The sequence below is a fragment of the Lichenostomus cassidix genome, chromosome 1Aa, assembly GCF_008360975.1.
Source record: "Lichenostomus cassidix isolate B80296 chromosome 1Aa, HeHo_3.0, whole genome shotgun sequence".
NCBI classification, from domain to species: domain Eukaryota; kingdom Metazoa; phylum Chordata; class Aves; order Passeriformes; family Meliphagidae; genus Lichenostomus; species Lichenostomus cassidix.
This window is the reverse complement of record NC_139480.1, coordinates 46,948,145-46,971,214: the sequence shown is the minus strand read 5'-3', so window position 1 is coordinate 46,971,214 and position 23,070 is coordinate 46,948,145. Positions and strand designations below refer to the sequence as shown.

General features: G+C 43.6%; 3 protein-coding genes and 1 non-coding gene across 6 annotated transcripts in view; all 4 read right to left on the bottom strand.

The window, feature by feature from the left end:
- The window catches only part of LUC7L2 (LUC7 like 2, pre-mRNA splicing factor), a 28,555-nt gene extending 20,079 nt beyond the window's left edge, over positions 1-8,476 (bottom strand). For 2 of the 3 annotated variants that reach the window (XM_085048064.1, XM_085048079.1), the window contains exons 1-2: positions 3,972-3,994; positions 434-504 (exon numbers count right to left, since the gene is read on the bottom strand). In XM_085048064.1, coding sequence (XP_084904190.1) covers positions 434-504; positions 3,972-3,979 — 79 coding nt within the window. In that variant the 5' untranslated portion in view covers positions 3,980-3,994. Of the gene's footprint in view, positions 1-433; positions 505-3,971; positions 3,995-8,132 lie in introns of those variants that run through there. The other variant, XM_085048069.1, reaches the window with a different exon arrangement.
- Positions 8,477-10,866: 2,390 nt separating this feature from the next.
- FMC1 (formation of mitochondrial complex V assembly factor 1) lies at positions 10,867-11,412 on the bottom strand. The gene is made up of 2 exons (XM_085048087.1): positions 11,234-11,412; positions 10,867-11,134 (listed from the first exon to the last, which is right to left on the bottom strand). Exons 1-2 carry the CDS (start codon positions 11,366-11,368, stop codon positions 10,940-10,942), a joined length of 330 nt encoding a protein of 109 aa, XP_084904213.1. The 5' UTR covers positions 11,369-11,412; the 3' UTR covers positions 10,867-10,939.
- Positions 11,413-11,820: 408 nt separating this feature from the next.
- On the bottom strand, positions 11,821-11,893 carry TRNAR-CCU (transfer RNA arginine (anticodon CCU)). Its single transcript has one exon. It is a non-coding gene; the product is annotated as a tRNA-Arg (tRNA).
- A 403-nt stretch (positions 11,894-12,296) lies between these two features.
- UBN2 (ubinuclein 2) overlaps positions 12,297-23,070 on the bottom strand; it is a 52,275-nt gene continuing 41,501 nt past the window's right edge. Inside the window, exons 16-17 of the mRNA XM_085048044.1 lie at positions 22,533-22,622; positions 12,297-21,573 (exon numbers count right to left, since the gene is read on the bottom strand). Coding sequence (XP_084904170.1) covers positions 21,524-21,573; positions 22,533-22,622 — 140 coding nt within the window. The 3' untranslated portion in view covers positions 12,297-21,523. The remainder of the gene's footprint in view (positions 21,574-22,532; positions 22,623-23,070) is intronic.

The window sequence follows — 23,070 nt, the reverse complement described above, 5'->3', positions numbered from 1 at the left end:
TAGTCAAGCCTTTCTTACTATTACATAATCAGATTTTTAAATATCAGTTCTGTGCATAGGATGCTAACAGATAACATTTTCAGATGGGCCACGTTTCAGATTATTAAGGAAACAAAAGTTTCCATGAACAACACACACTTAATTTGCCTGTGGGATACAACAGTTAGAAGCTGTAACCCACAAACCAAAGAGCTTCAAAGCAGTTCAACAATAGGTTTTCTGGAGGGCAACCTGACTGCTTAGTTATACTTACGCTACCAAAAATTTAGAGTAATCCCTTTACAATCATGCCTGCTACTGCAGTAAAGAGTTTTGCTCTTTTATTTTTTTTTTTTTCCTTTTTAGGAGGTGGATCCGTATTTTTTTTTTTTAAACACATAACTGCGTTTGTTCCACATTCATTAACACATCTGAAAAGTTATTGATAACTCACGGCTCGGCGAATGCGGGGCCTTTCTGACACTCCCTTGCAGATTGATGTAGGCAGGCAAAGATACATTGAACCTTTATAAATAAAACAAGGGGCCAGATTGTTCAGTTTGTATAGAATAATAGACTCTGCCAGCAATTTTAACACAGCATCTAGAAATACATGTTGACTGTAAAGATTCTTCTATATAAAGACACATGAACAAAATAAAGTATTTAAAAAAACCCCACAGATGATGGCCTAATAGCACTAATCTATCAGGAGTCAAGGAGTTATCAAGACCAGAAAACTGCTGAAAGACTCAGGCTCCTTAGGTAAAGTTGGCAAATAGTATTTTCACAGACATTACCTCAAAATAGCTTTTTTCACACCTCTACCACAACTAGGTACTGACACTACAGCTGAAATACAGTCTTTTTTCATCAGTGGCTAGCATGATAATCACAATTACCAAACTGACATAAGACAGCACAGGGAAAAACAAGAGGTGGCAGAAACTGACTAACAACAGCCTCAAGAATACTTTACACATTTGTATTTTAAACCTTTATTCTTTCTGGAATGTGCCTTTAGTGAAGCATTTAAGAGACTTTTAGAGAGGTTCCCCTTCTGTGGATCCACTATGCACCTGACATTCCACCTACTGCAAATGAGATTTATGCTGATGCCTTCAAAGAACTACAACAACACAAACAGATGTGTTCTTACACCAAGGACTTGCACAGTATAATAGGCAACCTAGATGCTACTTCTCCTTGCTGAACTGTACAGAAGTTGATACCTTCTTTGTATGGTTAAACAAACGAGTTTAAAAAAAAAAAAAAAGGCTTTATATATTCTGTAACAAGAAAGTAATATGCCCAGGCACCAGGTAGCTGCAGTCATCTAAATTTTAGAAGTATTCTTAAACATTTATAAAGAGGACACTATCACTGATATTTCAGACCTTAATACAAGTTCTATTTTAATAGGTAAATAATTAAATTAGCTCAGAATAGCAGTTTATTTAACCTTGCCTCAGAAAAATAGCAGAATATTCAACTACTTCCTCTTTAAGACCCATGCTCATTAAAGAAATTAATTTACCAGAGCATTACAGGAGTCAACATCAATTACTGTAAGCCATCCCTGTGTTTCCAATTAGATCTTTTTTCATTAAAAAACACCATATGGTTAATAAAATTTATATGGAGAAAATACAAATTAAATTTTCCTCAAGAAGAATCTGCTTTAGTTTTACATAAAATATCTGTCCCAAACCACATTTCTGTAAGAGATTACTTTCCAGGTGGAGAACTTTGAAACAGAACTGAAACCGTTCAACAAAAAAAGCAGAACATCAAGGAAACTTCTACACTTGCACATTTCATATCCTTTACAAGCACAAGGAAACTGCACACAAGAGACACAAATATTCAAGAGATTATGGCAGTAAGTAAACTTTCTAATGGTAGTTTTCTATTTTGTGTAAAACACACTGACTACAAAGTTGACATTAATATTCAAGACCAGTGCATACTGCTGATTAGGGAACATGCAGAGGTTAAGATAACAATGTGCACTTGTACTACACAATTCACGTTCAACTCCCAAGTCTAATCTATTAACAAGCCTCCACAATGTCATTCCTGTTCACTATATTTTAATCACAAACCAGCAGAACGAACACTTTAGGCATCAACAATGCTTAGCATTGTAACATGCCTGCAACAATGACTTCTTTGATCCAGCATCTCTTACTATTGTGATGTATCCTAATACACTACTGTCAACAATCCCAATGCACTGATGAGAATTACCCTTTATAATCCAACTGTAACCTCTAATCATAAACTAGTGGTGCAATTCATGCAAGAGAAACACAAAGTGCATTTTCATGCTGTTGACTTCCCGAATTAAGATACATCAACAAAAAATTATTCACTTTCCACTCAAATTTTTGAAGCGTGAGTCCCAACATGCTGGAAAGGGACTCTGAAATCTTTATTCAAGAAGAGCTACTAAATGGGTGGAGTATGTGGTTAAAAACTTGTGTATCAAATTCCATCTGCAAAGCAAGCCCTGTAAAACCAGTATCCAACATCCTTATTTAACTGAGGCTCAGGCAGGCACACAACATCCTGCTCCTGCTGCACAGTGAAAGGCCAGCTAATTGTGATACTCTTGTCGCTAACACTGGACACATCTTGATCCTAACACTTTTAGGATAATACATATTTCTAAGCAGGACTGCTTCTGTTTTACACCACGACTGAAGAAACACTTATGAATGCAGAATATAATGAAACCATCCTTCAGCTAATGCATTACATGTGGAACAAATATAGGAATGTTTTTCCTTGAGGTACAAATATGCCTGTTTGTTGCTTCATAAATGCCATTTCAACACAGAGTCCCAAGTAGAGAATAATTCCTCGAGCCCTTCCTCAAATGTCCCCATCATTTTTAAGGTCTAAACTACCAGAGCTTTGTAACAAAGCCAGAAAACACAGACAATTCACTAAACATAGTCATTACTCTTAAAACCTCCTGATCACTCCTGACTGACAAATAAAGCACCTTTTCATGAATTTTACGTGTTGTGACTTTTTTCAGATTTCTGAGCCGATTTCAATTCAACATTTTTGGCAGGTTTTGCAGAAATTTCTGTGTATGAGATACTTTTCTCTGCCTTTGCTGCAGACCTGTGTTTGAAAGCAGAGCTCTTGGGAGTGGCTCTTGGCTTGCTAGCCTGGCTCTCAGCCTGGAGCTCCCCAAATGGCTACAAAATCCTCCATGAATGGACAACCATCTATCGAAGCTCAAACACAAATACCACCTTCTACCTCCAAGTGTAAAGCAAAGTGGAAACCAAAATCTACCTACCCTGCAAATACCAACATCAACCCTCTGTCCATTGTTAAGCACACAGAAATTCTTCAATAATCCCGTACTAAAACAAAGGAATTAAAAAATGGGTTATATGTGTTAAGATTACACCTCTGTTACCATATAAAGTGTGCCACCAAACACAGGATGACTGAAATAGCACGATAAGAACTGTCACTTCAACTCCTCCCAAACAATGAGGACAGAAAAGTAACGCATGACTAACCACTACTAAGGACAATTGAAGTGCAACCCAGAAAAAATGGTTACGATGTGAACAGATGCAAAAAGAGCATTGTAAGTTTCAAAGCCAGAAGAAGATGATCTACAAGAAGGAAAGTCTTTTTGCTAGTAGCAGCTAAAGAACTGAGTTAAAGACTTCAGATAGAGCAGCTGAGCTCAAAAAGCTAGCAGGTGAAGCAAAAAGAGGTGCTGACTGGCATTTCATACATATGGGATCTGTCTAAAGGCCCCAGAGATTTTTCTGCAAGTCACAAGTCACATTTTGTTAGGATGCTTGGGAAAACATTTTCATGACCACATGTAAGTCTCAGAAGCATGCACAAATTCACCTGTCTCTTAAGAGAATCTAATTAACTTTGCTAGAATTTCTGATTTCTAGACTGTAGTCTAATTTAGAAGTAGTGGCAATTATTTTAATAACCAACACCACCACCACATTTCTTTGCAACAGTCAAGTCTGAGCAGTTTCAAGATGTTGTGTTGGGCCTTTGGGATCTGCTGTGTCTGCACTACTGTCACAAGCAGTGATCCTGCTTCACCCTCTGCTTCCAACCAATTCCTCAGGCTGACTCCAGCACTCACTCCCACAGCAAGGCACAGCACATAACTGACCTGGTGGAAAATTAAATACTTGTGCAAGATAAATTGATTCAAGATAAAATGGGGTTTTTCCCATCAGGCCTTTTACAGAAAACTTTTCAATTTTTGCCCATTTAGACTATATTCTGAAAAAAAAAAGTAATCCTGGGGTCTAGTATCAATTGTTAACATTTCACTCAATTTGGAAGTGACTCGATTTCTAGTTATGATCCTATCTGTAAGGTTTACTCCTGTTGTCTAGAGAATAGGGATGGCAAAGTAGGGTTTACATAAGCATACTATTAAAAAAAGTTTACTCAATTTGACAGGTGAAAAACAGTATTTAAAAAAATAAAAGGCATACTTTTCTATTTGCTTACTTCTAATACTCCTAAATGACAAGTTCCTGAAGCTCTGGTCAACAACAAAAAAATCAACTTGAACTAACCTTTTAACTATCAACATATGGAATAAAAACTCCTTTAGTTTAACTGTTAACAGTAAAAAAGGAAAAATAAAGAAAACTTTCATATATAAGTATGTAAGATTAGCATCTGGTTTTCACCACTGCTTGTTTCTCAATATTTTGAAAACCCATACTATATATTCAGTAATTTGTATTTAAAGCCTCTCTTGATGTGCCAGGTTATCAGTACTTGAATGACACTTCAGAGATTTTTTTCAGCCTGCAGTCATGGCTACATTAAATAAGCCAAGCTTTTTACAAGCATCAAAATCAAAGACACTTTTAATTTTTTCTCTTTTTTTTTGGCACAGTGCACATCCAATTCAGTCTTCCACTTGTCAGAGAAGCGTGCAAGAGGTTAACATGGCTAATACACAGTGTATTAAAAAAAACTCACTTGTTTGAAAATAATTAATAAATGCTTTTCCCAGGTGTGTAAAAGAACCATTCCTGCCGATCACACACTTGACTGTACTGACATCAACAACACAACCGCTTTTTAGATAAGCCAGATGTATTCTGAGAGCTGCAACTCACTGGCCACTCCTGAGAAGCATCTGCCAAGTGCCTTAAGTTTCCCTCTGTCAGGTGTTTGTCACATGAGCAGAGGCAGGCACGGCACAGGGAGCACTGGGCCGGGCAGCTGCCAAGAGGATGCCTGAGCCCCACATCCTGGCAGGTACAGCCAGCCAGCCATGCCATGTGACTGCAAGGGCATCTGTCCTGCTGCCAAAGCTCAGCCAAGGGAGGAATCAGGCTGCCAAAGAAGTCAGGAAGCCCTCAGCTCTCCCTGTCCAAGCACAGGGCCCTCTAGGAAAGGACACAGCCAGGGGCAGGCCTAGAGCAGCACAGCCGGGTCTAGATGGCCACACGATAGGCAGCTCTGTGTGACATGAGAAGACTCCTCTCTTTGTTTTCCATGAATGTTCTTACAGCTTGGTGACCAATACAGAACTGTGCTTTCTAGGTGTTCTTGGAGCTTAACTGCAAATCCATGAAAACATTTAATAACTACATCTTCCAGGCTTCTCCATTCTGGCCCTAGGGACAGCAGTTAAAATGAGTGTGCACACAGTTCCACAAATTACAGCCTACAGCTCATCTCCTACAACCATGTTTGAGCATCTCATTGTGGAACCTTCAAAACCATTTTCAGAGCGTGGTCCTCTACAAATGATACCATAAGCTCAAAAAAACCCCCAGAAAACCTACATATATTCAGGCACAGCCACTGGTTTTAAATTTACCTCTGAGTTTTTTCTATTCCCACTGAAGAGATCAAATGTTTGATCTATCTTTTCTAAAATGGGTAAGATTTTTAAGCTTGCATATTCTAGGCTTCTCAAAAAAAAACCCTGAACAACACAAAAAACCTGCCAGACTGTGTAAAGTAGGAAATGAAAAAGCACTTTGGTAATTTTAAACAACACAAAACAAAAACACTGCCCAAGAAAGATTATTTTTTCAGCAACATTTTAAGCGCTATTGTGTTGCCATGCAGAGAAAAATCAAAGGCAATGGGGACAAGTGGTGAAATTAGAATTATCATCTACCAAGAAACTGAAAAATTGGCACATTCTAATGACAGGCTGCAATTTGCATATTAAACAGAAACAGAATATCTGTCAAAGGTAATAGAAATATAGAAAAACCTAATGACCCCAAACCCCACTATTCTCAAGGTTAGCAATATTTCAATGACCTTGAGCCTGGCCTTGGATTTATTAACACTAGCTCAGCAAAAAAGGGATAATTTTCAATCCCTGTGTACACTTCAGTTTAAATAATGCTCCCCTGGACTTTTTTTTTTTTAACTAGAATGGTTACACTGTGATCCTCAATCCAATAATGGAAGCCAGTTTTACAAACGGATTTTTCTCCTTATCCTTCCCCATCCTGCCCATTTTATTTAAATGCTTCCTTTCTAGCCAGTTGGTTTCTGAACAGTTCAGCACATGCAGTTTAGGAATTACAGGGTGGGTGGGAAGAAGGGTATACAATCATCAACAAAATAACTGCTTTCTCATAAAGCCACAGAAAATATAGTTTAAAATGGCTTTTCCTGGTTTAGATTTTAGTCCCATAACATTTTTGAGCAGCTGTCCCAAGTAAATCACACTCTTCTCCCACCACCCAACAGAATACACTTTCAGAAATTGAAACAGTTCCTCCACCCCCTTTAAACCTTCTGTATAGACTTAGGGTAGCACTGAGACAGCGATCTAGGTGCCAACGCTGGGAAGACTTGAGTTTCGTAAGCACAATGTTACTTTGCCAAGCACTCAGACATGCGCAGCCACAACAGGAAGTATTGGAAAATCTTCTGGAGCAAGACAAAACCACCCTAAATTAGATCCTGCATGATGACAACTCACTCAGCAGCCTTACTCTGGAAGACAATTTTTGCACAACAGTAATTCAGAACTCAGCAGAAAGCATTCATGATGTAAGAGGTACGCATAAACCAGTTACGTTTATTTGAAATTCTGGATTATACTAAAAAAAGCTGATGTATCACATTAGCCCAGCACCAAGAGACGATCAGGACATACAAGGTACATCCCACTTCCCACATCCTATCTGGTGCACGGGAAAACAGGTAACCCTTAATTCAGCACGAAGCTTCAACAAACGTAACACGCCTGCAAGAGTGTGAGTACAGACCGAGTGTGACATGCGGAACACTCCAATCATCTCTAATTGCTGCCTACCCTCGGGTGCAGTATTCTCTTGTTTAAGAACTGCACAGCATGACTGGAACTGCTCTTTCCTAGCAGCCGCTAGATAACTGGATTGATGGGCGAATGCCGCGGCTAACTTTCAAGCTCATCGCCATGCAGCCCGACAAAAACTGCCAACAGCTTTCCGTAGCGATACTTCTCACTGTGTTATCGCAGAGCCATCTGAAACCTGGCCGTACCTCTGGTATCTCCCGCAGGGATTACTGCCCCCAGATACTAAGCTTTCACTTGGCTGTTAAGGGCTTGTTTTTTAAATGAGTTCGTCCGCTTGGGTCAACCCTACGTTGCCTTTCAGAAGGCAAAAGGCATACCCGCCTGATGACTGACACGATGGTTTGGGCCAGAATTTAGACAAATCTATCATGACACAAAAACCCACCCTGCTCTACTGGGCGCTGTTAGCTTGGGGGGATTCTTTAGGTTCGCTGTGTCCTCCCCACGATGATCAGGATCTCGCAAAATTGCGCGTCCCTGTGCGGTGACGGCGCGGGAAGGCAGCGCGCCGCGGACAGCGCCGAGAGCGAATCTCCGATGGCAGCAGGGCCGCCAGCGCGGCCGCCGGACAGCGGGACAGCGGGACAGTGCCCGGCGGCGGCAGCTCCGCGGGGGGAGGCGGTGCCCGGCTCCCCCCACCCGCCGCTGGCCGACGGCCCCAGCAGCCCCGCCCCGCCAGGCGTGCGGGAACGGGCCCGGCCCTGCCCATCGCGGCCAACACCGCCCGGCCCGCCCGGTACCGCCGTGACCTCCGGGGCTGCGGCGGCTCCGCCCCCTGCTCCCCGCCCCACCGCGGCCGAGGGGCACTTACCGTCCCGGGACGTGCCCATGAGCTGGTCCAGCATGGCGCGCATCTGGGCCTGCGCCGACATCTTGAGCGCGGGGGGCGCCGGCGCGGCCCGGCCGAGTCACACCGACAGCGGCCTACAAGGCCCGAGGCGCGGCGGGCGCTCGGCCCTGCCCCTCGCGTCACGGGCGGGCCCGGGCGGGGCCGCTCCCCCGCCGCCGCGGGGGGAGAGACGGAGCGGGCGCTGCCCGGCCTGCCTTCCCGGTGGGAAGCGGAGCGGGAAACTCGCCTCGCGCCGGACCCGCCGCCGCCTCGCGCCCCCACGCGCTCCCCTCCTCCCGCTCCCTCCCGCGCCCGCCACGCGCGCGCGCCGGCGGGAACGGAAACCCGCGCGCACGCGCCCTGCGCCCCTCCGCCCGCTCCGCGACGTCAGCGCGGCCGGCTCTCGGCGCCCGCTCATTGGCCACGGCCCGCGCCGCTCGGCCGGTGACGCACCGCGCGGCGAGGCTCCCGATTGGGCCGCCGGGCTGGGCCCCTGGGGCGCGCCGATTGGCCGGGAGGGCCCGCGTGGCCGGCGTGACGTCACGGTCTCCGGGTCGGCGGCGGGCGCGGTTGTGTGCGGAGCGGAGCGGGGACAGTGCCCTCGGGGGACAGTGCCCTGTGGGGACAGTGCCCGCGGGGGACAGTGCCCGCTGGGGACAGTGCCCTCGGGGGACAGTGCCCTCGGGGGACAGTGCCCGCTGGGGACAGTGCCCTCTCGGACTCACCGCAGCGCCACCGCCACGGCCCGCGTTCCGCTCAACGTGCCGGCTGCAGGCGTGCTGAGAAAGACACTCTAATATCCCGCTTACTGGAGAGCCTCCCTGAAAACTGCCCACGTGTGGCTGCTAATTCAACTTACGGGCACCGAGATCCATTAAAAAAAAAAAAGAAAAAGTTTTCACGGATTTTACCCATCCGAACGCCTGCATTTTGTGATTTTCCCTTCGTCAGCCAGCGTGTTGCCATCTAGCGCCCAAAACCCGTCCCAAAGATCAATTCCAATGGTCCGCCAGCGGTGCCGCGTTCAAGGTTAGCTCCGTACGAGGGAAAAGAGGCAACTCAAACCCCCCTAGCATGACACCCGCCCCCGCCCAATCACCTGTGTTTCACAAGGACTTGCAGGGAAGATGCTCTTCTGTAACACATTCAGCAAAAGATTCTACCCGGTGCCCCTCAGCTAATTGCAGTATGTCCTTGCTTTGCTTTTTCTTTAGAATACAAATTTGTTTTTGTCAGTCATTACTTTGGATTGAAGGGGAAGTAAAATGGAAGAGACACCAATACTGGTTAGAATTCTCTGATTAGTACCTTAGTATGCTTCGGGGGAAATTGAGACATTTTAGCTACTGTTTTTATCCACACCATCCACACCTTACCTCCTTGTACCCTTTAAAGAGCATCTATGGCTGGCCAAATGAGCTTTTTTTTTTGTTTTTTATTAATTTATTTCCCTTCTCAAGCAATAAACTATAGACTGTGAGACTTCAGATGGTGCAAATCTTTGGTCCGTCTGGAAAGTAAATTGTAGAATGCAGCACTTTGCATTAAATAACTCAGAACAACCAGGATGTCACACCCATTCTCAGGGTGTGGTGACATCCCATAACTTTGATCTACTGAGCTGGTACTTTCCCACCTGTGATATCAACGCTTTTCAAAAAACCCCACCGTTTAACTAGTGAGACACTGTAAGACTTGCAAACTGCAGTTTTGGTCTACAGAACCCTAAAACTTGTAGTTCCAATCTCCTTACTTAGCTAGGTAGCCCAAATCCCCCCAGTTTTAAGAATGCATTGTGCCTATCCACTATCCTGTGGGGATTAAATCATCCCCAAGTTTTAAATACAGGGGAAAGAAGATGTATCTTAGATGAACTAATTCTATTTGGAATGCTTTTCCGACAGAGCATTTAGTTTTCCCTGGCAGCAAAAAAACCCTCCAAAAATACACTCTTCTGCTAGAGTTGCTTCAAGCTTCTCCCCAGGCAAAGCTCACATTTTTAGCCATTGTAAGTCATCCTTGTTACAGATTTCTTACATATCCTGCATACAATTCAACATTCTTCTGGGAATAACAACAGTTCAGGACCCTTTTATAAACAGAAACTCGCTGTTCCAGACGGTGAGATGAGTGAGAATACAGTCCCATTTGTATACCTTGTGTGACTGGCAACAGTCAGTTCCCCTCAGCTTCTCTGAGACTCAGTGTATGAGGGAAGCACAGGAAGCTGGCAGACTTGTCAGAGACACTGAGAAACATGTAACTCATTAAGAATTCATCACTCTGAATTGCTACGGCTAGCTCACCGCCGTGGGGAAAAAAACCAAAAGAATCTTTAAGATGGAAGAAGTTTGTGCTGCCGCAGTGCTCTCCAAAATCCATGGACACGCCACAGAGACGACCTTTGTTCCTGGCAGAGTAAGAAATTCCACATACACAGAACATGGCTGGAAAATGCTTCAGTAAACACTGGGCAAATTCTCTTACCGACTGCCTTTGAACCACGCGGGGGAACCACGACCCCCTGCAGCCCCTCAGACAAGCAGCTCAGCAGCGAAGGCTGACATGGTTTCCAGCACAACCAGCCTCTGTCAGCCCGGGGAGGGTGTCCGTCCCGCCAGGCATTCAGGAGGACGGGACGGGCAGCCTGGTAAAGGGACAGAGTTCCCAGATATGGCTTTCACACCATAACCCAGCACCGACAAAACACACCTGCTAGAGAACCCAGCCCGTTCCGGCAGCTCTCGGGTATTTATTGAGGAATAAACACTGGACACAGCAGACCCGCCTCAGCCCTTTCCTCCGGGCTGCTGAGGCAGCCTGAAGCCCACCAGCCCGGCCACCTCCTGCGGCGAGCGCTCGCCCCTGCCGTGGTACTCGCGGTGCAGCGCCTCGTGCTGGCGGACGCTGCGCAGCAGGCACAGGTAGGTGGCAGCCTGGAAGTGCAGCTCCTGCTGGGCGCGGCACAGCTTCTCGCTGGTCACCTGCGGGGACACGCGGTCAGGGCGGCCCGCAAGCCTCGCCGAGGCGCGGGGGCTGCCCGGGCCCGGGGCGCGGGGTGTGTGTGGGGGCGCGGCGCGTACCCGGTGGGCGCGGAAGGCCGCGAGCACGTGCCGATAGGCGGGGCTGTCGCGATAGGAGCGGCTGTCGCCGGCGGCGTGGCGCAGCTCGCGCAGCAGCGCGCGCAGGGTGCGCAGCGGGGCTCCCAGCGCCGCCATCTTCCCGCCCGCGCGCGGGGAGCCCCGGCCAATCGAGCGCCGCCGCCGCGCCTCGCCCTCGCGCCCCGGCAGTGCGGGCAGTCGAGCGCCGAGCGCACGATCGTCTCCGCCTACTCTCTGCCGCCCCCCGCCGCCATCGCGGGTCGAGCGGCGGGAACGGGGAGTGCCCGCTCCGCGCCTCGCGCTCGGCCCCGCGCCTGGCCGCCAGCCTGTGGTAACGGAGCGGGAGCGCTGGGAGGCTCCCGAAAGGCGCATCGCACGGCGGGAAACCGAGTTGGGCCGCGAGCGCGTCGCCACGAGTTTCTGGGGTGTGCGGTTTAAAAGGGGCTACAGGTCTCGCCGGGACCAGAAGGGGACGCCCCACAACAAGCCCGGGAGCCGCAGAGCGAAGGCAGCCGGCGGCTCACACACACCCGGGAGAGGCGGCGCGGCTCGAATGCAAAAAAAGCACCCACCCCAGATGGGACTCGAACCCACAATCCCTGGCTTAGGAGGCCAATGCCTTATCCATTAGGCCACTGGGGCTGCCGCGGGAGGGTTGTTTCTGTGTGCATACTTATTCCTTGTCCCCGCCCCCTTTCCTTTTATGGAACGCATTGGAGGCCGCTGATTGGGCAGCGCCGCCCCGCGCGGCTGGCGCGCGGCCCCCTGAGACTCGGGGCGGGGCTGAGGGTCATTCATGGCGGTGTGAGGCAGCGGTTCGGAGCTGCGAGCTGCCGGCTGAAGCGCTTCTTTTCATCCCGACCCTCTGGGTGTTTCAGAATGCTGCTCCTTGCATGCGGTGTTGCCCTCGCCTGAGTAGTTGCCCTGACTGAGGGAGGCCCCCACTCCCACAACCGAAAAACCCGACGAAAAGCCCCGAGTGACAGCCCTTCAAGTGAAACCTTTCCCCATCTTTTATCTTTGCGAGAAATCACAGACGCGGGGCTAATATGTACATTCCTCTTTATTTAATACAGCACAGACACGTGACACATGAAAAAAAAAAAGAAAATACACTCATGAAAAGCCCTGTCGCGGTCAGGACAGGGACGAGCTACGCCGAATGCAGTAAGGCTCCTGCTGCAGAACAGGCTCTGCCGGCTAGGGTGACTCCCAGAGCTAAGGCTGCTGCCAAAAAAAGCCTGAGCTCCGGTCAGGAAAGCAGAAAAGCGCAAGTCCCTTCCGGAACAGGTGAAGGCAGCACTACCTGCGAGGTTCGCAGGATATGAGCCCCATGACTGTGTTTGGATCAAAGCATTGATAAAATAAAATGCTCTATTCTCGCAGAGGGCCAATAGTCCTGACCTCTGAAAGCACGGGACTGCTCAGGGATAGAAAACCTGAGTACCTGGAAGGAGTGAAAACATCAAGTAGTCACACAGACGAGAGTTAAAATCAGCCTCCCTGACAGGGGTCTGCTAGCCACAAGTGGGAACGTGCAGGGAACTAACTGGCTTCCCAACTAACAAAAGACTAACAGCCATTAAACTGACCAGAACAATATACACGTTTGGAACTGACGCAGGCTTTTGTGGCAGCAGCTTCTTCCTTCTCCTGTCTCAGTTCAGGATGGAGATAAAACAGGCACCAGTTCCTCTGGCAAAGAGCCTTACACACTTTTAAAAAATTAAAATACAAAAAAGGGAGACAGGTGTATTTACAAAATCCATGGCTGGTACAGTACATCATTTTTAAGACACACTAAATGCTACAATCTTTCAGGTCCTGAGATTATTACCAAAAAAAAAAAAAAACCCAAACAAAAACCAAAACCCAAACCAAACAAACCCCAACAATTCAAAACTTGTGTTCAGGTCCAGTTTTATAAGGAGAGAGGAAAGAAATCACACATTTAAAACACAGTATCCCTTGAAGTTATTGGAACACACCTCCCTAAAAAACCCAAATGAAAGTGGTGCTTGCCACCCAAATGTAGCTGAATGTGGTTGTTGAGGCTTGTTGTCACAAGAGGGGAGCATTTCCCAGGGCAGTTTCCCTGGAGAGCTCATCAAGTAAGCACAGGGCTGTTGGGATCCTCTCTCCATCACAGAGCCCTATGATCCGGAATGCGCGAGTGTTAAAAGGAGGAAGGTGATCTTGTACAAAGTCATGCTGGACTGGGTAAAGCATCACAGGAATCACCAACTCAAACAGGTTTGCCATCTCGTAGTAACTGTGCACTCCTTTGTCTGAAGCCAAGGAATGCAAAGAATTCTAGCTGTGATTTAACATTTGCTAATAATAAAAAAAACTCATCCAGCTTTTTGTTCTGAGCTTCCCAGTGAAAGGCAGCAGAAGTTTCTCAGCCCTTCATTGCCTGGGGTATCACAGCAAGTCAGGTAGAATTAAACTGGCTATATCCAAACTTGCTAATATATATATATATATATATATATATATATATATATATATATATAAAGTGACACCAAACAAAGGATACAGAGGCCAAACTGCTGTTGAGGGGATGATCCCCACTGCTATCAGCTGTGCAGGGCATTCTTCTTCACTGACCCTCTTTTATCAGGCAGACCTAAAGGGACTTGTACCCACACCTGGTTTTTTTTCCCAATGAAGTATTCTTAATATAGAGATTTTGTATCATCAGAAGTTATCACCACAGATGCCCTTTTATTATAAGCACCTGACCGTGAGCTAGAGAATGGCAACTTTTTAAGGATTACTCATTAAATGCTTCTAACCCTCAGTAAAAGAAGACTACAAGAGACAAATCACGTAACAAGGATACTACTTTAACTGCTAAAATATAGCACTGCTCAGTAGACTTTGGGGGGATAAAAAGTAGTAATTAATTTTGTTATTGTTTTTTTTTTTTTAACAGTAGTCCAAAAATAAAATTTCTCCATCTATTTCCAGTACAGATCTTGATAACTATGCAAGAACATGGTACTAACTGCTACATGATGGAATCACCGGCAATAAAACACATACTACAGTTCTCATCTCTGAGCTAAATTGTTATTTGTAGTTACATACAACAAGACTAAAAGACCAGTGAGAAATACCTGGGGATTGTGATTTAGTTTTTATTTAGCTGGTAACTCCCCTTGTTTAGAAGCAACTTCATTTCAGTGAGAAATTAATTTCATTCACTTCTGATGCTGGAAAGAAACCTGGGATGTCTCATCAGTTTCTTCCCAAATCCAATCTGCACATTAAAAAACACTGCTGCAGCTTCTCAAACCAATTGTGAGAGCTGAATATTCTAAAAAACTCTCAGACTAAAACCTGTCACGAGAAGCAATTTTAGCTTCCCTCTCAAAGCAACTTCATGACACTTGACACTACTTGTTGCCCCAGTGAAAGGGTTTCTTTTTTAAAATACAGGGGTTTTTTCAGGTTAGCAAAAAAGTTCTGCATTATAGACATTCAAAAATATTCAATTTTCTTTGGGTAAAACTTCAATATGTGTAACGAGGGGTAGCTGGGGAAAGGAATGCATGGAACACTGAAACATGTAAATACTTATCTGCATAGTTGATATTAGTGACTACTAATCAAACTAAGGCCTTATCTGGAAAAAGCTGAGAACACAAGAAAGTTTCTTCCCCCACTCCTCTGGTGAAATCTGCCAAGTCTCAAAGAAGGTCTGTCTGCCTTGGCAACTACTCCGTTTGGCCTTTGATGCTGGCATCTCCTAACTGGTTTTGGTTGACTCTCTCCCACTCTTTTTCTCTTGGTACTAGACAGTAGCAAATATAACTATCTATTGATAAAACACATCTGGCACACACTGCAAGGAAGAAAAAGAACAAACAAAAAACCCTTTTAGTATTGTGCATGATAGGAGTCAAACATAGTGTACACTGCTTGCTTGGGATTACTTCACCACAAAGAAAAACTCAGTAGCTAATGGTTATTGTTTAAGCAGGAGGTGACAGCAAGGGAAGAGACCCAAATACACTTCTAGATACAAAACATGGTGGTGGTTGGGTTTTTTTTCCAGAGTTACTCTGTAGAACTACAGCCGTCAAAAATGGCTACAAAATACAGGCCTAGATCCTTGACTACTGACAAGATTAGAACAGTTTTATTTATGAATGTGCAAAAACAGTTGCAGGGAATCTTTGTACTTCCCCAGTTTTGGGCCAGTTCCAGGCCATGTTGATCTCTCAGCATAACTCACAGCAGCACTAGGGCTTTCTACAGCCCCAAAAGGCTATTACAGCAGCAAGGGATCACTGCATCATAGAACAAGGATGATGAAGCCTCACCAGAAGTTTCCACAAACAAAGCATTCCCCTACACAACAGTTATCTTTCCAGTGGCCCAGTAAGCATACTTCTGGTGCTTATTTTGGCAGTGATTTCTCAAGCAGTAGACAGACACAGATTTTTTACAACAGCTGCATTTGTTAAAGACTGCAATAGTCAGCCATCATCACCAGCTGTACATTTCTCATCCCACAGATCAGCCTAGGATGAAGAGTATGTGTGTTCAAAATGAATTCAACAACGTAACTGGTGGATGTGGTAAACTTCACTGAAGTAACTTCACTGATGCACCTAAAACAGATTAAGAAGCACCCATAACTACCACTCCACCTGGCTGAGCTACCAGCAATAGTCCTATCTTTGACTGGCACCATTAGATTGGTAGGAGAAATCCACTTATGGCCTAGTTTACGTAACAGGTTTACTCAAACATGAAGACAAACCAAGAACTGAGTTAGGCTATTCTCTGCCCCAGGAACATATTTGGTACCATAGTCTCTGTTTTCCACGCTGGTTCTCCACCCTTGAAGGACTCCTCATTCCATTCCCATTCTGTAAAATAAATGCTTCCTTTTCATATTGCAACTCAAAATTAGATCTTCCCTAGGGGAAGAACATCACAGAACAGGAATAGTCTAGTGATGCATATGCATGTTACCTTCAGTTTAGCACTTGGTCCACAAGTGAATTACTAATTTCAGGAATTCACGTTTATAATAATCATAAGTTAGATAGATCCTCAGCAAAAAGCTGTTAAAATCACTAGATCTATTGCAGATAGCTAATTTTGTCTGAGAACAAGGAAACGAGCACAGATAGTATTATGAGGGTTTATCTGCAGCTAAGAACACATGAACTTACTGTTCATTATAGTAAGAGAAGAAACCATTAATAAAATCTCAACAAATTGAGAAGAAGTACAACTAGAAAAGTACATCATGGTGAGTGACTTAGGCAGCATGTGAGGCTTAGCCAGCTTTAAACTCAATTAGCAGCTGCACTGGTGCAGGTTTTACCAAATTCATTTTTATACAGGAGGCATGGTAGAAAGTGGCAACTTTGGTAAATACAAGAATCCTTACAGTAACAGGTATCAAGCAGATGTGACCAGCTGCACACAAGATTCCTTGCAGTTAATCTCAATTCAAGTATGTTGCAAGCTGCTATTTTAACTTGATTTACCCCACATCTCCTTGGGGCTGTCAGCTACACATCTCTGCCTCAGACTCAGTGATTGTGTGAAGCAGTCCAGTAATTAATAAGGTTGCCAAACAGGGCCCATAATGTTTTACTCATGACCTAATTAAGAAACAAATTTAAAACCTTCAGAGAAAAATGCAAGAAGTTTCATTCCCATTAGCCACTTCCTTTCTCTCATGCACATTTATGCACACTCATGCACACACTTTTATTGTACTGCCATCTTTGCACAAACGTTCAGCCTTTAAGTAGTGTTTAACAGAGCCAGGAGAATGGAGAAGGATGAACAGGTTTCAGGAATATTGCTTGTATGTGTGTGTGCACGTGTGTGCTTGAGAGAGAATGCACAAGCACACAGAACCAATGCCACAGTATAGCAGCTATGAAGTTACACACATTACACACTTGGTTTTGTTTTTTTTTTTCTTTACAAAAGGGGAAAAAAATAGTATAACAGCATAAAGCCATCTTGGCAAGCTTAAGATTTTCCTCCAAAATGCCTTCCAGCATTTCAGGATCTCTGAGAAAAGTTTAAAGGGTAGGGAAATAAAATTAAAAAAAAAAAAGGCACTTAAACAAAGGACAAAGGCCTGAATCAAGTAAGTCATGAAGGGTAACAGCCATTTCACCAGAGCTTGGACCAATCAAAGTCTACCAATCTTTTTTTAAATTTCTATAAAATTAAAATTGCATAAAGTGTTAATTAATCAGTTGTTCACCTAATTCTTTTACCTTCTGGTTCATTTTATGAAAAAGAAACAAAACCAAAACAACAAACAAGCCCAAACAAAAAACCATGTGTCCCTTTAATGATCTTCCCCCCCAGTTCAGCAAAAGATGAAAGTTAGGTGTGGGAGGAAGCCTTCCACAGTTTGGCTTGGCTGTAGATTTTCCCTGCAATGCCATCTTCAAAAAAATCCAGAACAAAAGCAGAAGAGGGACCACTGTGCTTTCACCAATTCACTCAAAAACAAACAAACAAAAAAAAAATCAAAACAAAAAACCCATCAACCCAAACACCCAAACACTTCTAATCCAACTGTGGGCAAAAACTAATCAAAATAAAACCAAAATAACCTGTAAACTAGATTAAAATTTGCTAATAAATACAGCCAAAAGTTCATTTTACGAATGTAGCAGCAAATGTGATAAAGTTAGTTGGAGTCCAAGGTGACTCCCAGAGGGTTACTGGTTCGCACAACTGATGGCAGCTTGGGAGAGTTGCAGATTTCTCTCTTTTCATGTCCTCAAGGGTCTTGCACCAAGTGGAGAAGGAGTGTGGAGGAAGGGTCAGATGATGGGACTGCAGGAAGGAACAGGCTTTTAGCATCTGTCCCACCCCTAAATCTGTGCATCAGACAACTTTGATCAGATTCAAACATGAAGCAGAACCCAAGTCATTAAAAGTTACTTCTGATTAGCAGAAAACAGATGTGAAACCCACAGCATCCACACTTGTGACTCAGTTGATCAGTATTTAGACGTTTCTCAAATCAATGGAGAAGGCTGGACAAAGTGATTTAGGCCATTTGTATCTTGGAATGGGAGAACACTGCAGTTACAGTCCAAGGTATCAGGAAACTTTGCAGCCTGTTTTTCATCTAGCCTGCCTTCTTTCTTTCCAAGTATCAGTAATGATTTAAAATAGCTACCATGGTTTTTGGGACTTTGGATCGTGTAGCAGAAAATACTACCCAGACAGTTTTAAAATCTAAAACCTGTGTTGGAACTTATTGCTTGCATTTGTTTGGGGCTTTCAGAGAGCTTGACACATCAGCTCACATACAGTCCCCAAACCAAGTTCAGCCCTGCTGCCTGGAAAAGACAGCTCTACTTGGCTTTCTTATTGCTTGTGAATACTGAGGGTTTATTTAATATGTACAACTATAGTTTATTAACAAAGGCCTTTAAAAAGTAGTAAAAACTTGGGGGGAAAATGTCTTCAGAAGAGTTGCTGTGCAGAAAATAGCAAAACATTAATCTAATTTTGCATTCACACGTTGCAGTAATCTTTCCCTTTCCCATCCTGTCTACGCTACCTGCAAAGGTCTCTGGGAACCACCCTATTATTTCCTCTGATTTGGCCTTGCTGGGTTTAACCAGGGAGAATAGGAAATAGCAATTAAAGGGTCCACATTCCCAATGTTGTTCATTGAAAAGATGCTCAGGAGCAATAATGACTGAAAACAGTTAACTGCTGGGGGGGTTGTTTGATATCACAAACAATGTATGGTCATCTTCATTTTCATCATCCTACTATCTATTTCCACAACAAGTACTAGTTGACTTGTTTCCCAAGACTGAGAAGCTCAATAGGACACAGAGCCAGGACTACTCCTACCCTCAAGATTTCAAGAGGATACTCTTCAACTGAAGATGAAGCATACTTCCAGGAAGAAAGGAATGTTGAAAGGGAATTTGTGCTGTAGTTATAAAGGGCTCCAAGTCTCCCAGTCTAAAATTTCAAATCGTATGAAGACAAAAGATGACAATTTGAATGAAATGCCTTGATGAGGAAAACATAGAAGAGGTAGAACTCTCTTAGGACAGGGTCCTTTAAATATATTGCTGCCCAATGGCTCACTGCCACAGCTCCCTTAGCTACATGCATTGTTAAAGTTCTCAGGATTGACACAGTTCAGAGAATTAACATCCTGCCAGAACTGTTGGGTCTCAAAAAAAAAAAAAAGTTGGCTTCCTTCAACCCTTCCTGGAGAAAAAAAAAAAAGAAAAAAATCAGATCAAGCTTGCACTCTAAATAGTTTATGGTTTTTGACAGAATTTGTGCAGTATTAAGAATGCCAGGGTCTATGTACCTGTATGTGTTTCAACTCTAAATAACCTCGATGGAAATGTAAGCTTATCTGATCAACACACCACATACAAAACATTAGTGCCAGCTAAAAAGCATTTAATTGGCAGATGCTGTGGAGTGAAATTAATGAACTAATGCATCTTAATTCAATCTGTCTTTCACAGAAGTTTTGTGCAAAAACATTTATTGCTGAGCTCAACCCAACATTTTTATACTAAATACACAATATATATTATTTTAAATTTATGTATATATATTTATATAAAATTAAAATGAGCTCTAAATAGAAAAGAAATTGTTGTCTGATCTAAGAAAAATAAATCACATGTAAAAGAAACCTGCAAGCTCTAAGTAATCTAGCAAAAAACATTTAAGATTCATTATTCAGGTGTCAAAGTCTCTCTAAAAGGTGTGAGATAACCAGTAGTGTCTAGCTCAATCTCAAGTCAAACTACCAGAAAAACTAGTTACTAATAATTTCAGCATCTCTGGTCAAAGGAATGTTTCAGGGTTGAAGGAGAAGGGCATCATACTGGTTTATTTGCTCCTTTCCCCTATGACTTATTTTCATTTCTGCCATTCTCACCTTTTACCTGACAGCACAAGGGACTCAACAGCACAGTTCTGTCCTAGTGTCAAAAGTGCAACACGTGCTGGATGCTTCCTAACCTTACACGTGAACCGGTTGATGTATTGCTATCAAAGAAAAAAAACAAAACCAAAACCAACAAAGCCAGCTCTGCAGTCTTGTGCTACCATGTAAGAAAGAGTTCAGGTCAAACTCCCCAGGCCAGCAGGGGCTGGAAATGCTGGAGACAACCCATTCAGCCCCCAGAAGAGAAGGCACCTCTGGTCGCTTTTGAACGACTCCTCTTTGGCTAATGCCTGCAGCAGTATTAACCTGACTCTGGAATAGGTCACAATCAGCTTTAACTAGCAAATCAATATAATGCATGGCTTCTGGGAGGAATTAGATAAAAGATGAGGACTGAGAAAAGAACTGGTTGTGGTTTATGAAAAGACATGAATAGAGTATCTTTTCAGTAGCAAATAAGCACAAGGCATAGGTAAAAGAAAGTTTAACAAATGGAAATACTGAAACATTAGCATGCTTTTAAAAAAAATGTGGGAAAGAAATGCTAGTCTGACCGATAAAATGTGGGTTTCTTTTTCATGTAAATAAAACATTTTTCATCCCCTTCCTCCCTTAAATAAGAACTTTTGTACTAAAAAAACCCTGAAAATAAATCAAATAGTCTGTGTCTCACATCTTGATGTACCAGGAGATCTGTTTCAGAAGACAAGTCTCTGATGAAACTGCATACATCTGTAGGCTCCCTAAAGCCAAACAGCCTTCTAAAGCTGGAAAAATGCCCATTATCAGAAACTGCTTTTGTGTAAAAGTTTAATTATAATGCAAAGTATCCCAGCACCACCTCTATTCTACATAACCTTTGGTCCACAACCGTATAGTACACTCAGGACCTACACATAATCTTACACGGGGCACTTCGGGCACTAATGAAGTGGATGATTCCACCTTACACAATGAATGGAGAAACCTATTCTAGCTCCTTTCACCATTTCCACTTTTCATTGGACTTCACCCAGAAACAAAATTGGTGCTGCTGTGGGTTTGACGATCAATTTCTTTTAAGAGCCAATCAGAGCAGATAAAAAAAGGTTGTTTCTTTAGGCAATATCAAACTATGACCAGTCTGCATGACCAGGAGGACCAGTCCCCCTTTTCCTTCTCTCTTTGATCAAGTATTGTTTTATTTTTCTTCTTCCTCTCACCACAGTGCTTAGGATCAGAATATGTAAACATTGACAGAAACAGCAGCCCTGTGACAATAAGCACTTTCCCAACTGGGCAGATTCTGTCAGCCAACCAGAACTGCTTCAGCTCCCTTGCTTGTCCAGAAGTCACTGGTTTTTCCGCTGTAACTTAGTGTCCCCTTTACTTTGGCCTCCATCTGTAGTTGAGAGACAGAAACATAAAGGGAAGAAGAAAAGCATGAGTGAACTTTTGTTTTTGTAATTTACAGTAAGAGAGACAGGAATTTTGCAAGTTCAGCTTTAGCATCACCAAAAAGTATATTGTCTTTACCAAGTGGAAGACTTTGCTTCTTCTCTGTAGTTCATCTATTAGAAATAGCCTTGTTGAAACCTGAGATGCCAAGTTTCATACCAGAACACTGCCCAATTTTTTGGCACTGGGAACTCTCAAATCACCATGAAGAACCAAACCACTGCCACCCTCCCCATTCCTTCTCCTGGCCCCCAGAAAACACTACAGGTTACAAAGAAAGGTGAACACTCTAAACTGCACCTTCTAAAGCTTTCTGACATTCTTCCAGCCCAAAGCTTTACAAACTGAAAACTAAAATGTTCTACTTCAAGTTTCTGTTCTCAGTCTTACCAAGCATAAAATTCCTAAGGAAAGCAGATCCTCCACTAAGAAATCATCACACCATTCACATGTGTGAATATACTCTTGTAAGAAACATGGAGAAAGCTTTTAGCTGGAAGGTCAGTTTCTCTTTCAAAGGGGAAGTGAAAATTTTTAGTGGAAAAAATACTTTATGCAGCCTGTAAACAATCATGTTAGTGTCTAGTAAGTACTATTCCTTTTTTCCCCACTACCTGAATTTGTACAGTTCAGTTTCTAGAATTGCTACAGTGAAGTATTGGAATTTGTGAACTTTTTTGCTTCTGACATTGAAGAGAAGTAGAGGGGGAAAAATTGTTCAGGTTCAAAAAATAGTGCTACAATAGAGTAAGTACTGCCTGCTGGTACCGAAGTTTGTCCCTGTGTCATGTCTTCTCTAAACTAATTACTGGTGTATATTTTATTTCAGTCTAGAGCCTAAATCTGACTTTTACATTAAAATAAGTAAAAAAATAAGTAATAAGAAACATATCATGCCTTTACCTGTGTAAGCTTGCTGCAAGTGAGCAGGCAGAGGTGAGTGAGACAGCGTTGCTGCATGCTGAGCACCTGGCTGTAAACCCTTCAGTAAGTCTGGGGGAACAAAAAGGAGAGCAAACATAAAAAATAAATCTTGAGGAGAGAGGCACTCTCTGTGAAATAGTGTAGCTATAGTAGCAGGCTAATCTCCACAACAAAAAAAAAATACCTGACAGCATTCTGATGGCTGGAATAAGTGAACAGAACAAACCTATTCAGATACAGTTAATCAAAAGCCAGAGCAAGGACCATGCCTTGGTATTGAGATGCAGCTCTTCATATCACTTCCTTTGGCCAACAATTTATATGGGTTAAAAACATATATAGCTTCTTTATAAGCAATCAGAAAAAGTAAATGCCATCTTGGTTGATAGTGCTTCCTAAGAGAGTTGTTTGTACTGAGTTAAGGATATTCTGAGGAATCACATTATTTTAATTGTGGCATTTGGAAACTTTCCAACTATACTCCTTTTTAAAGATAAGGTATTAAAAGTTAACCCAA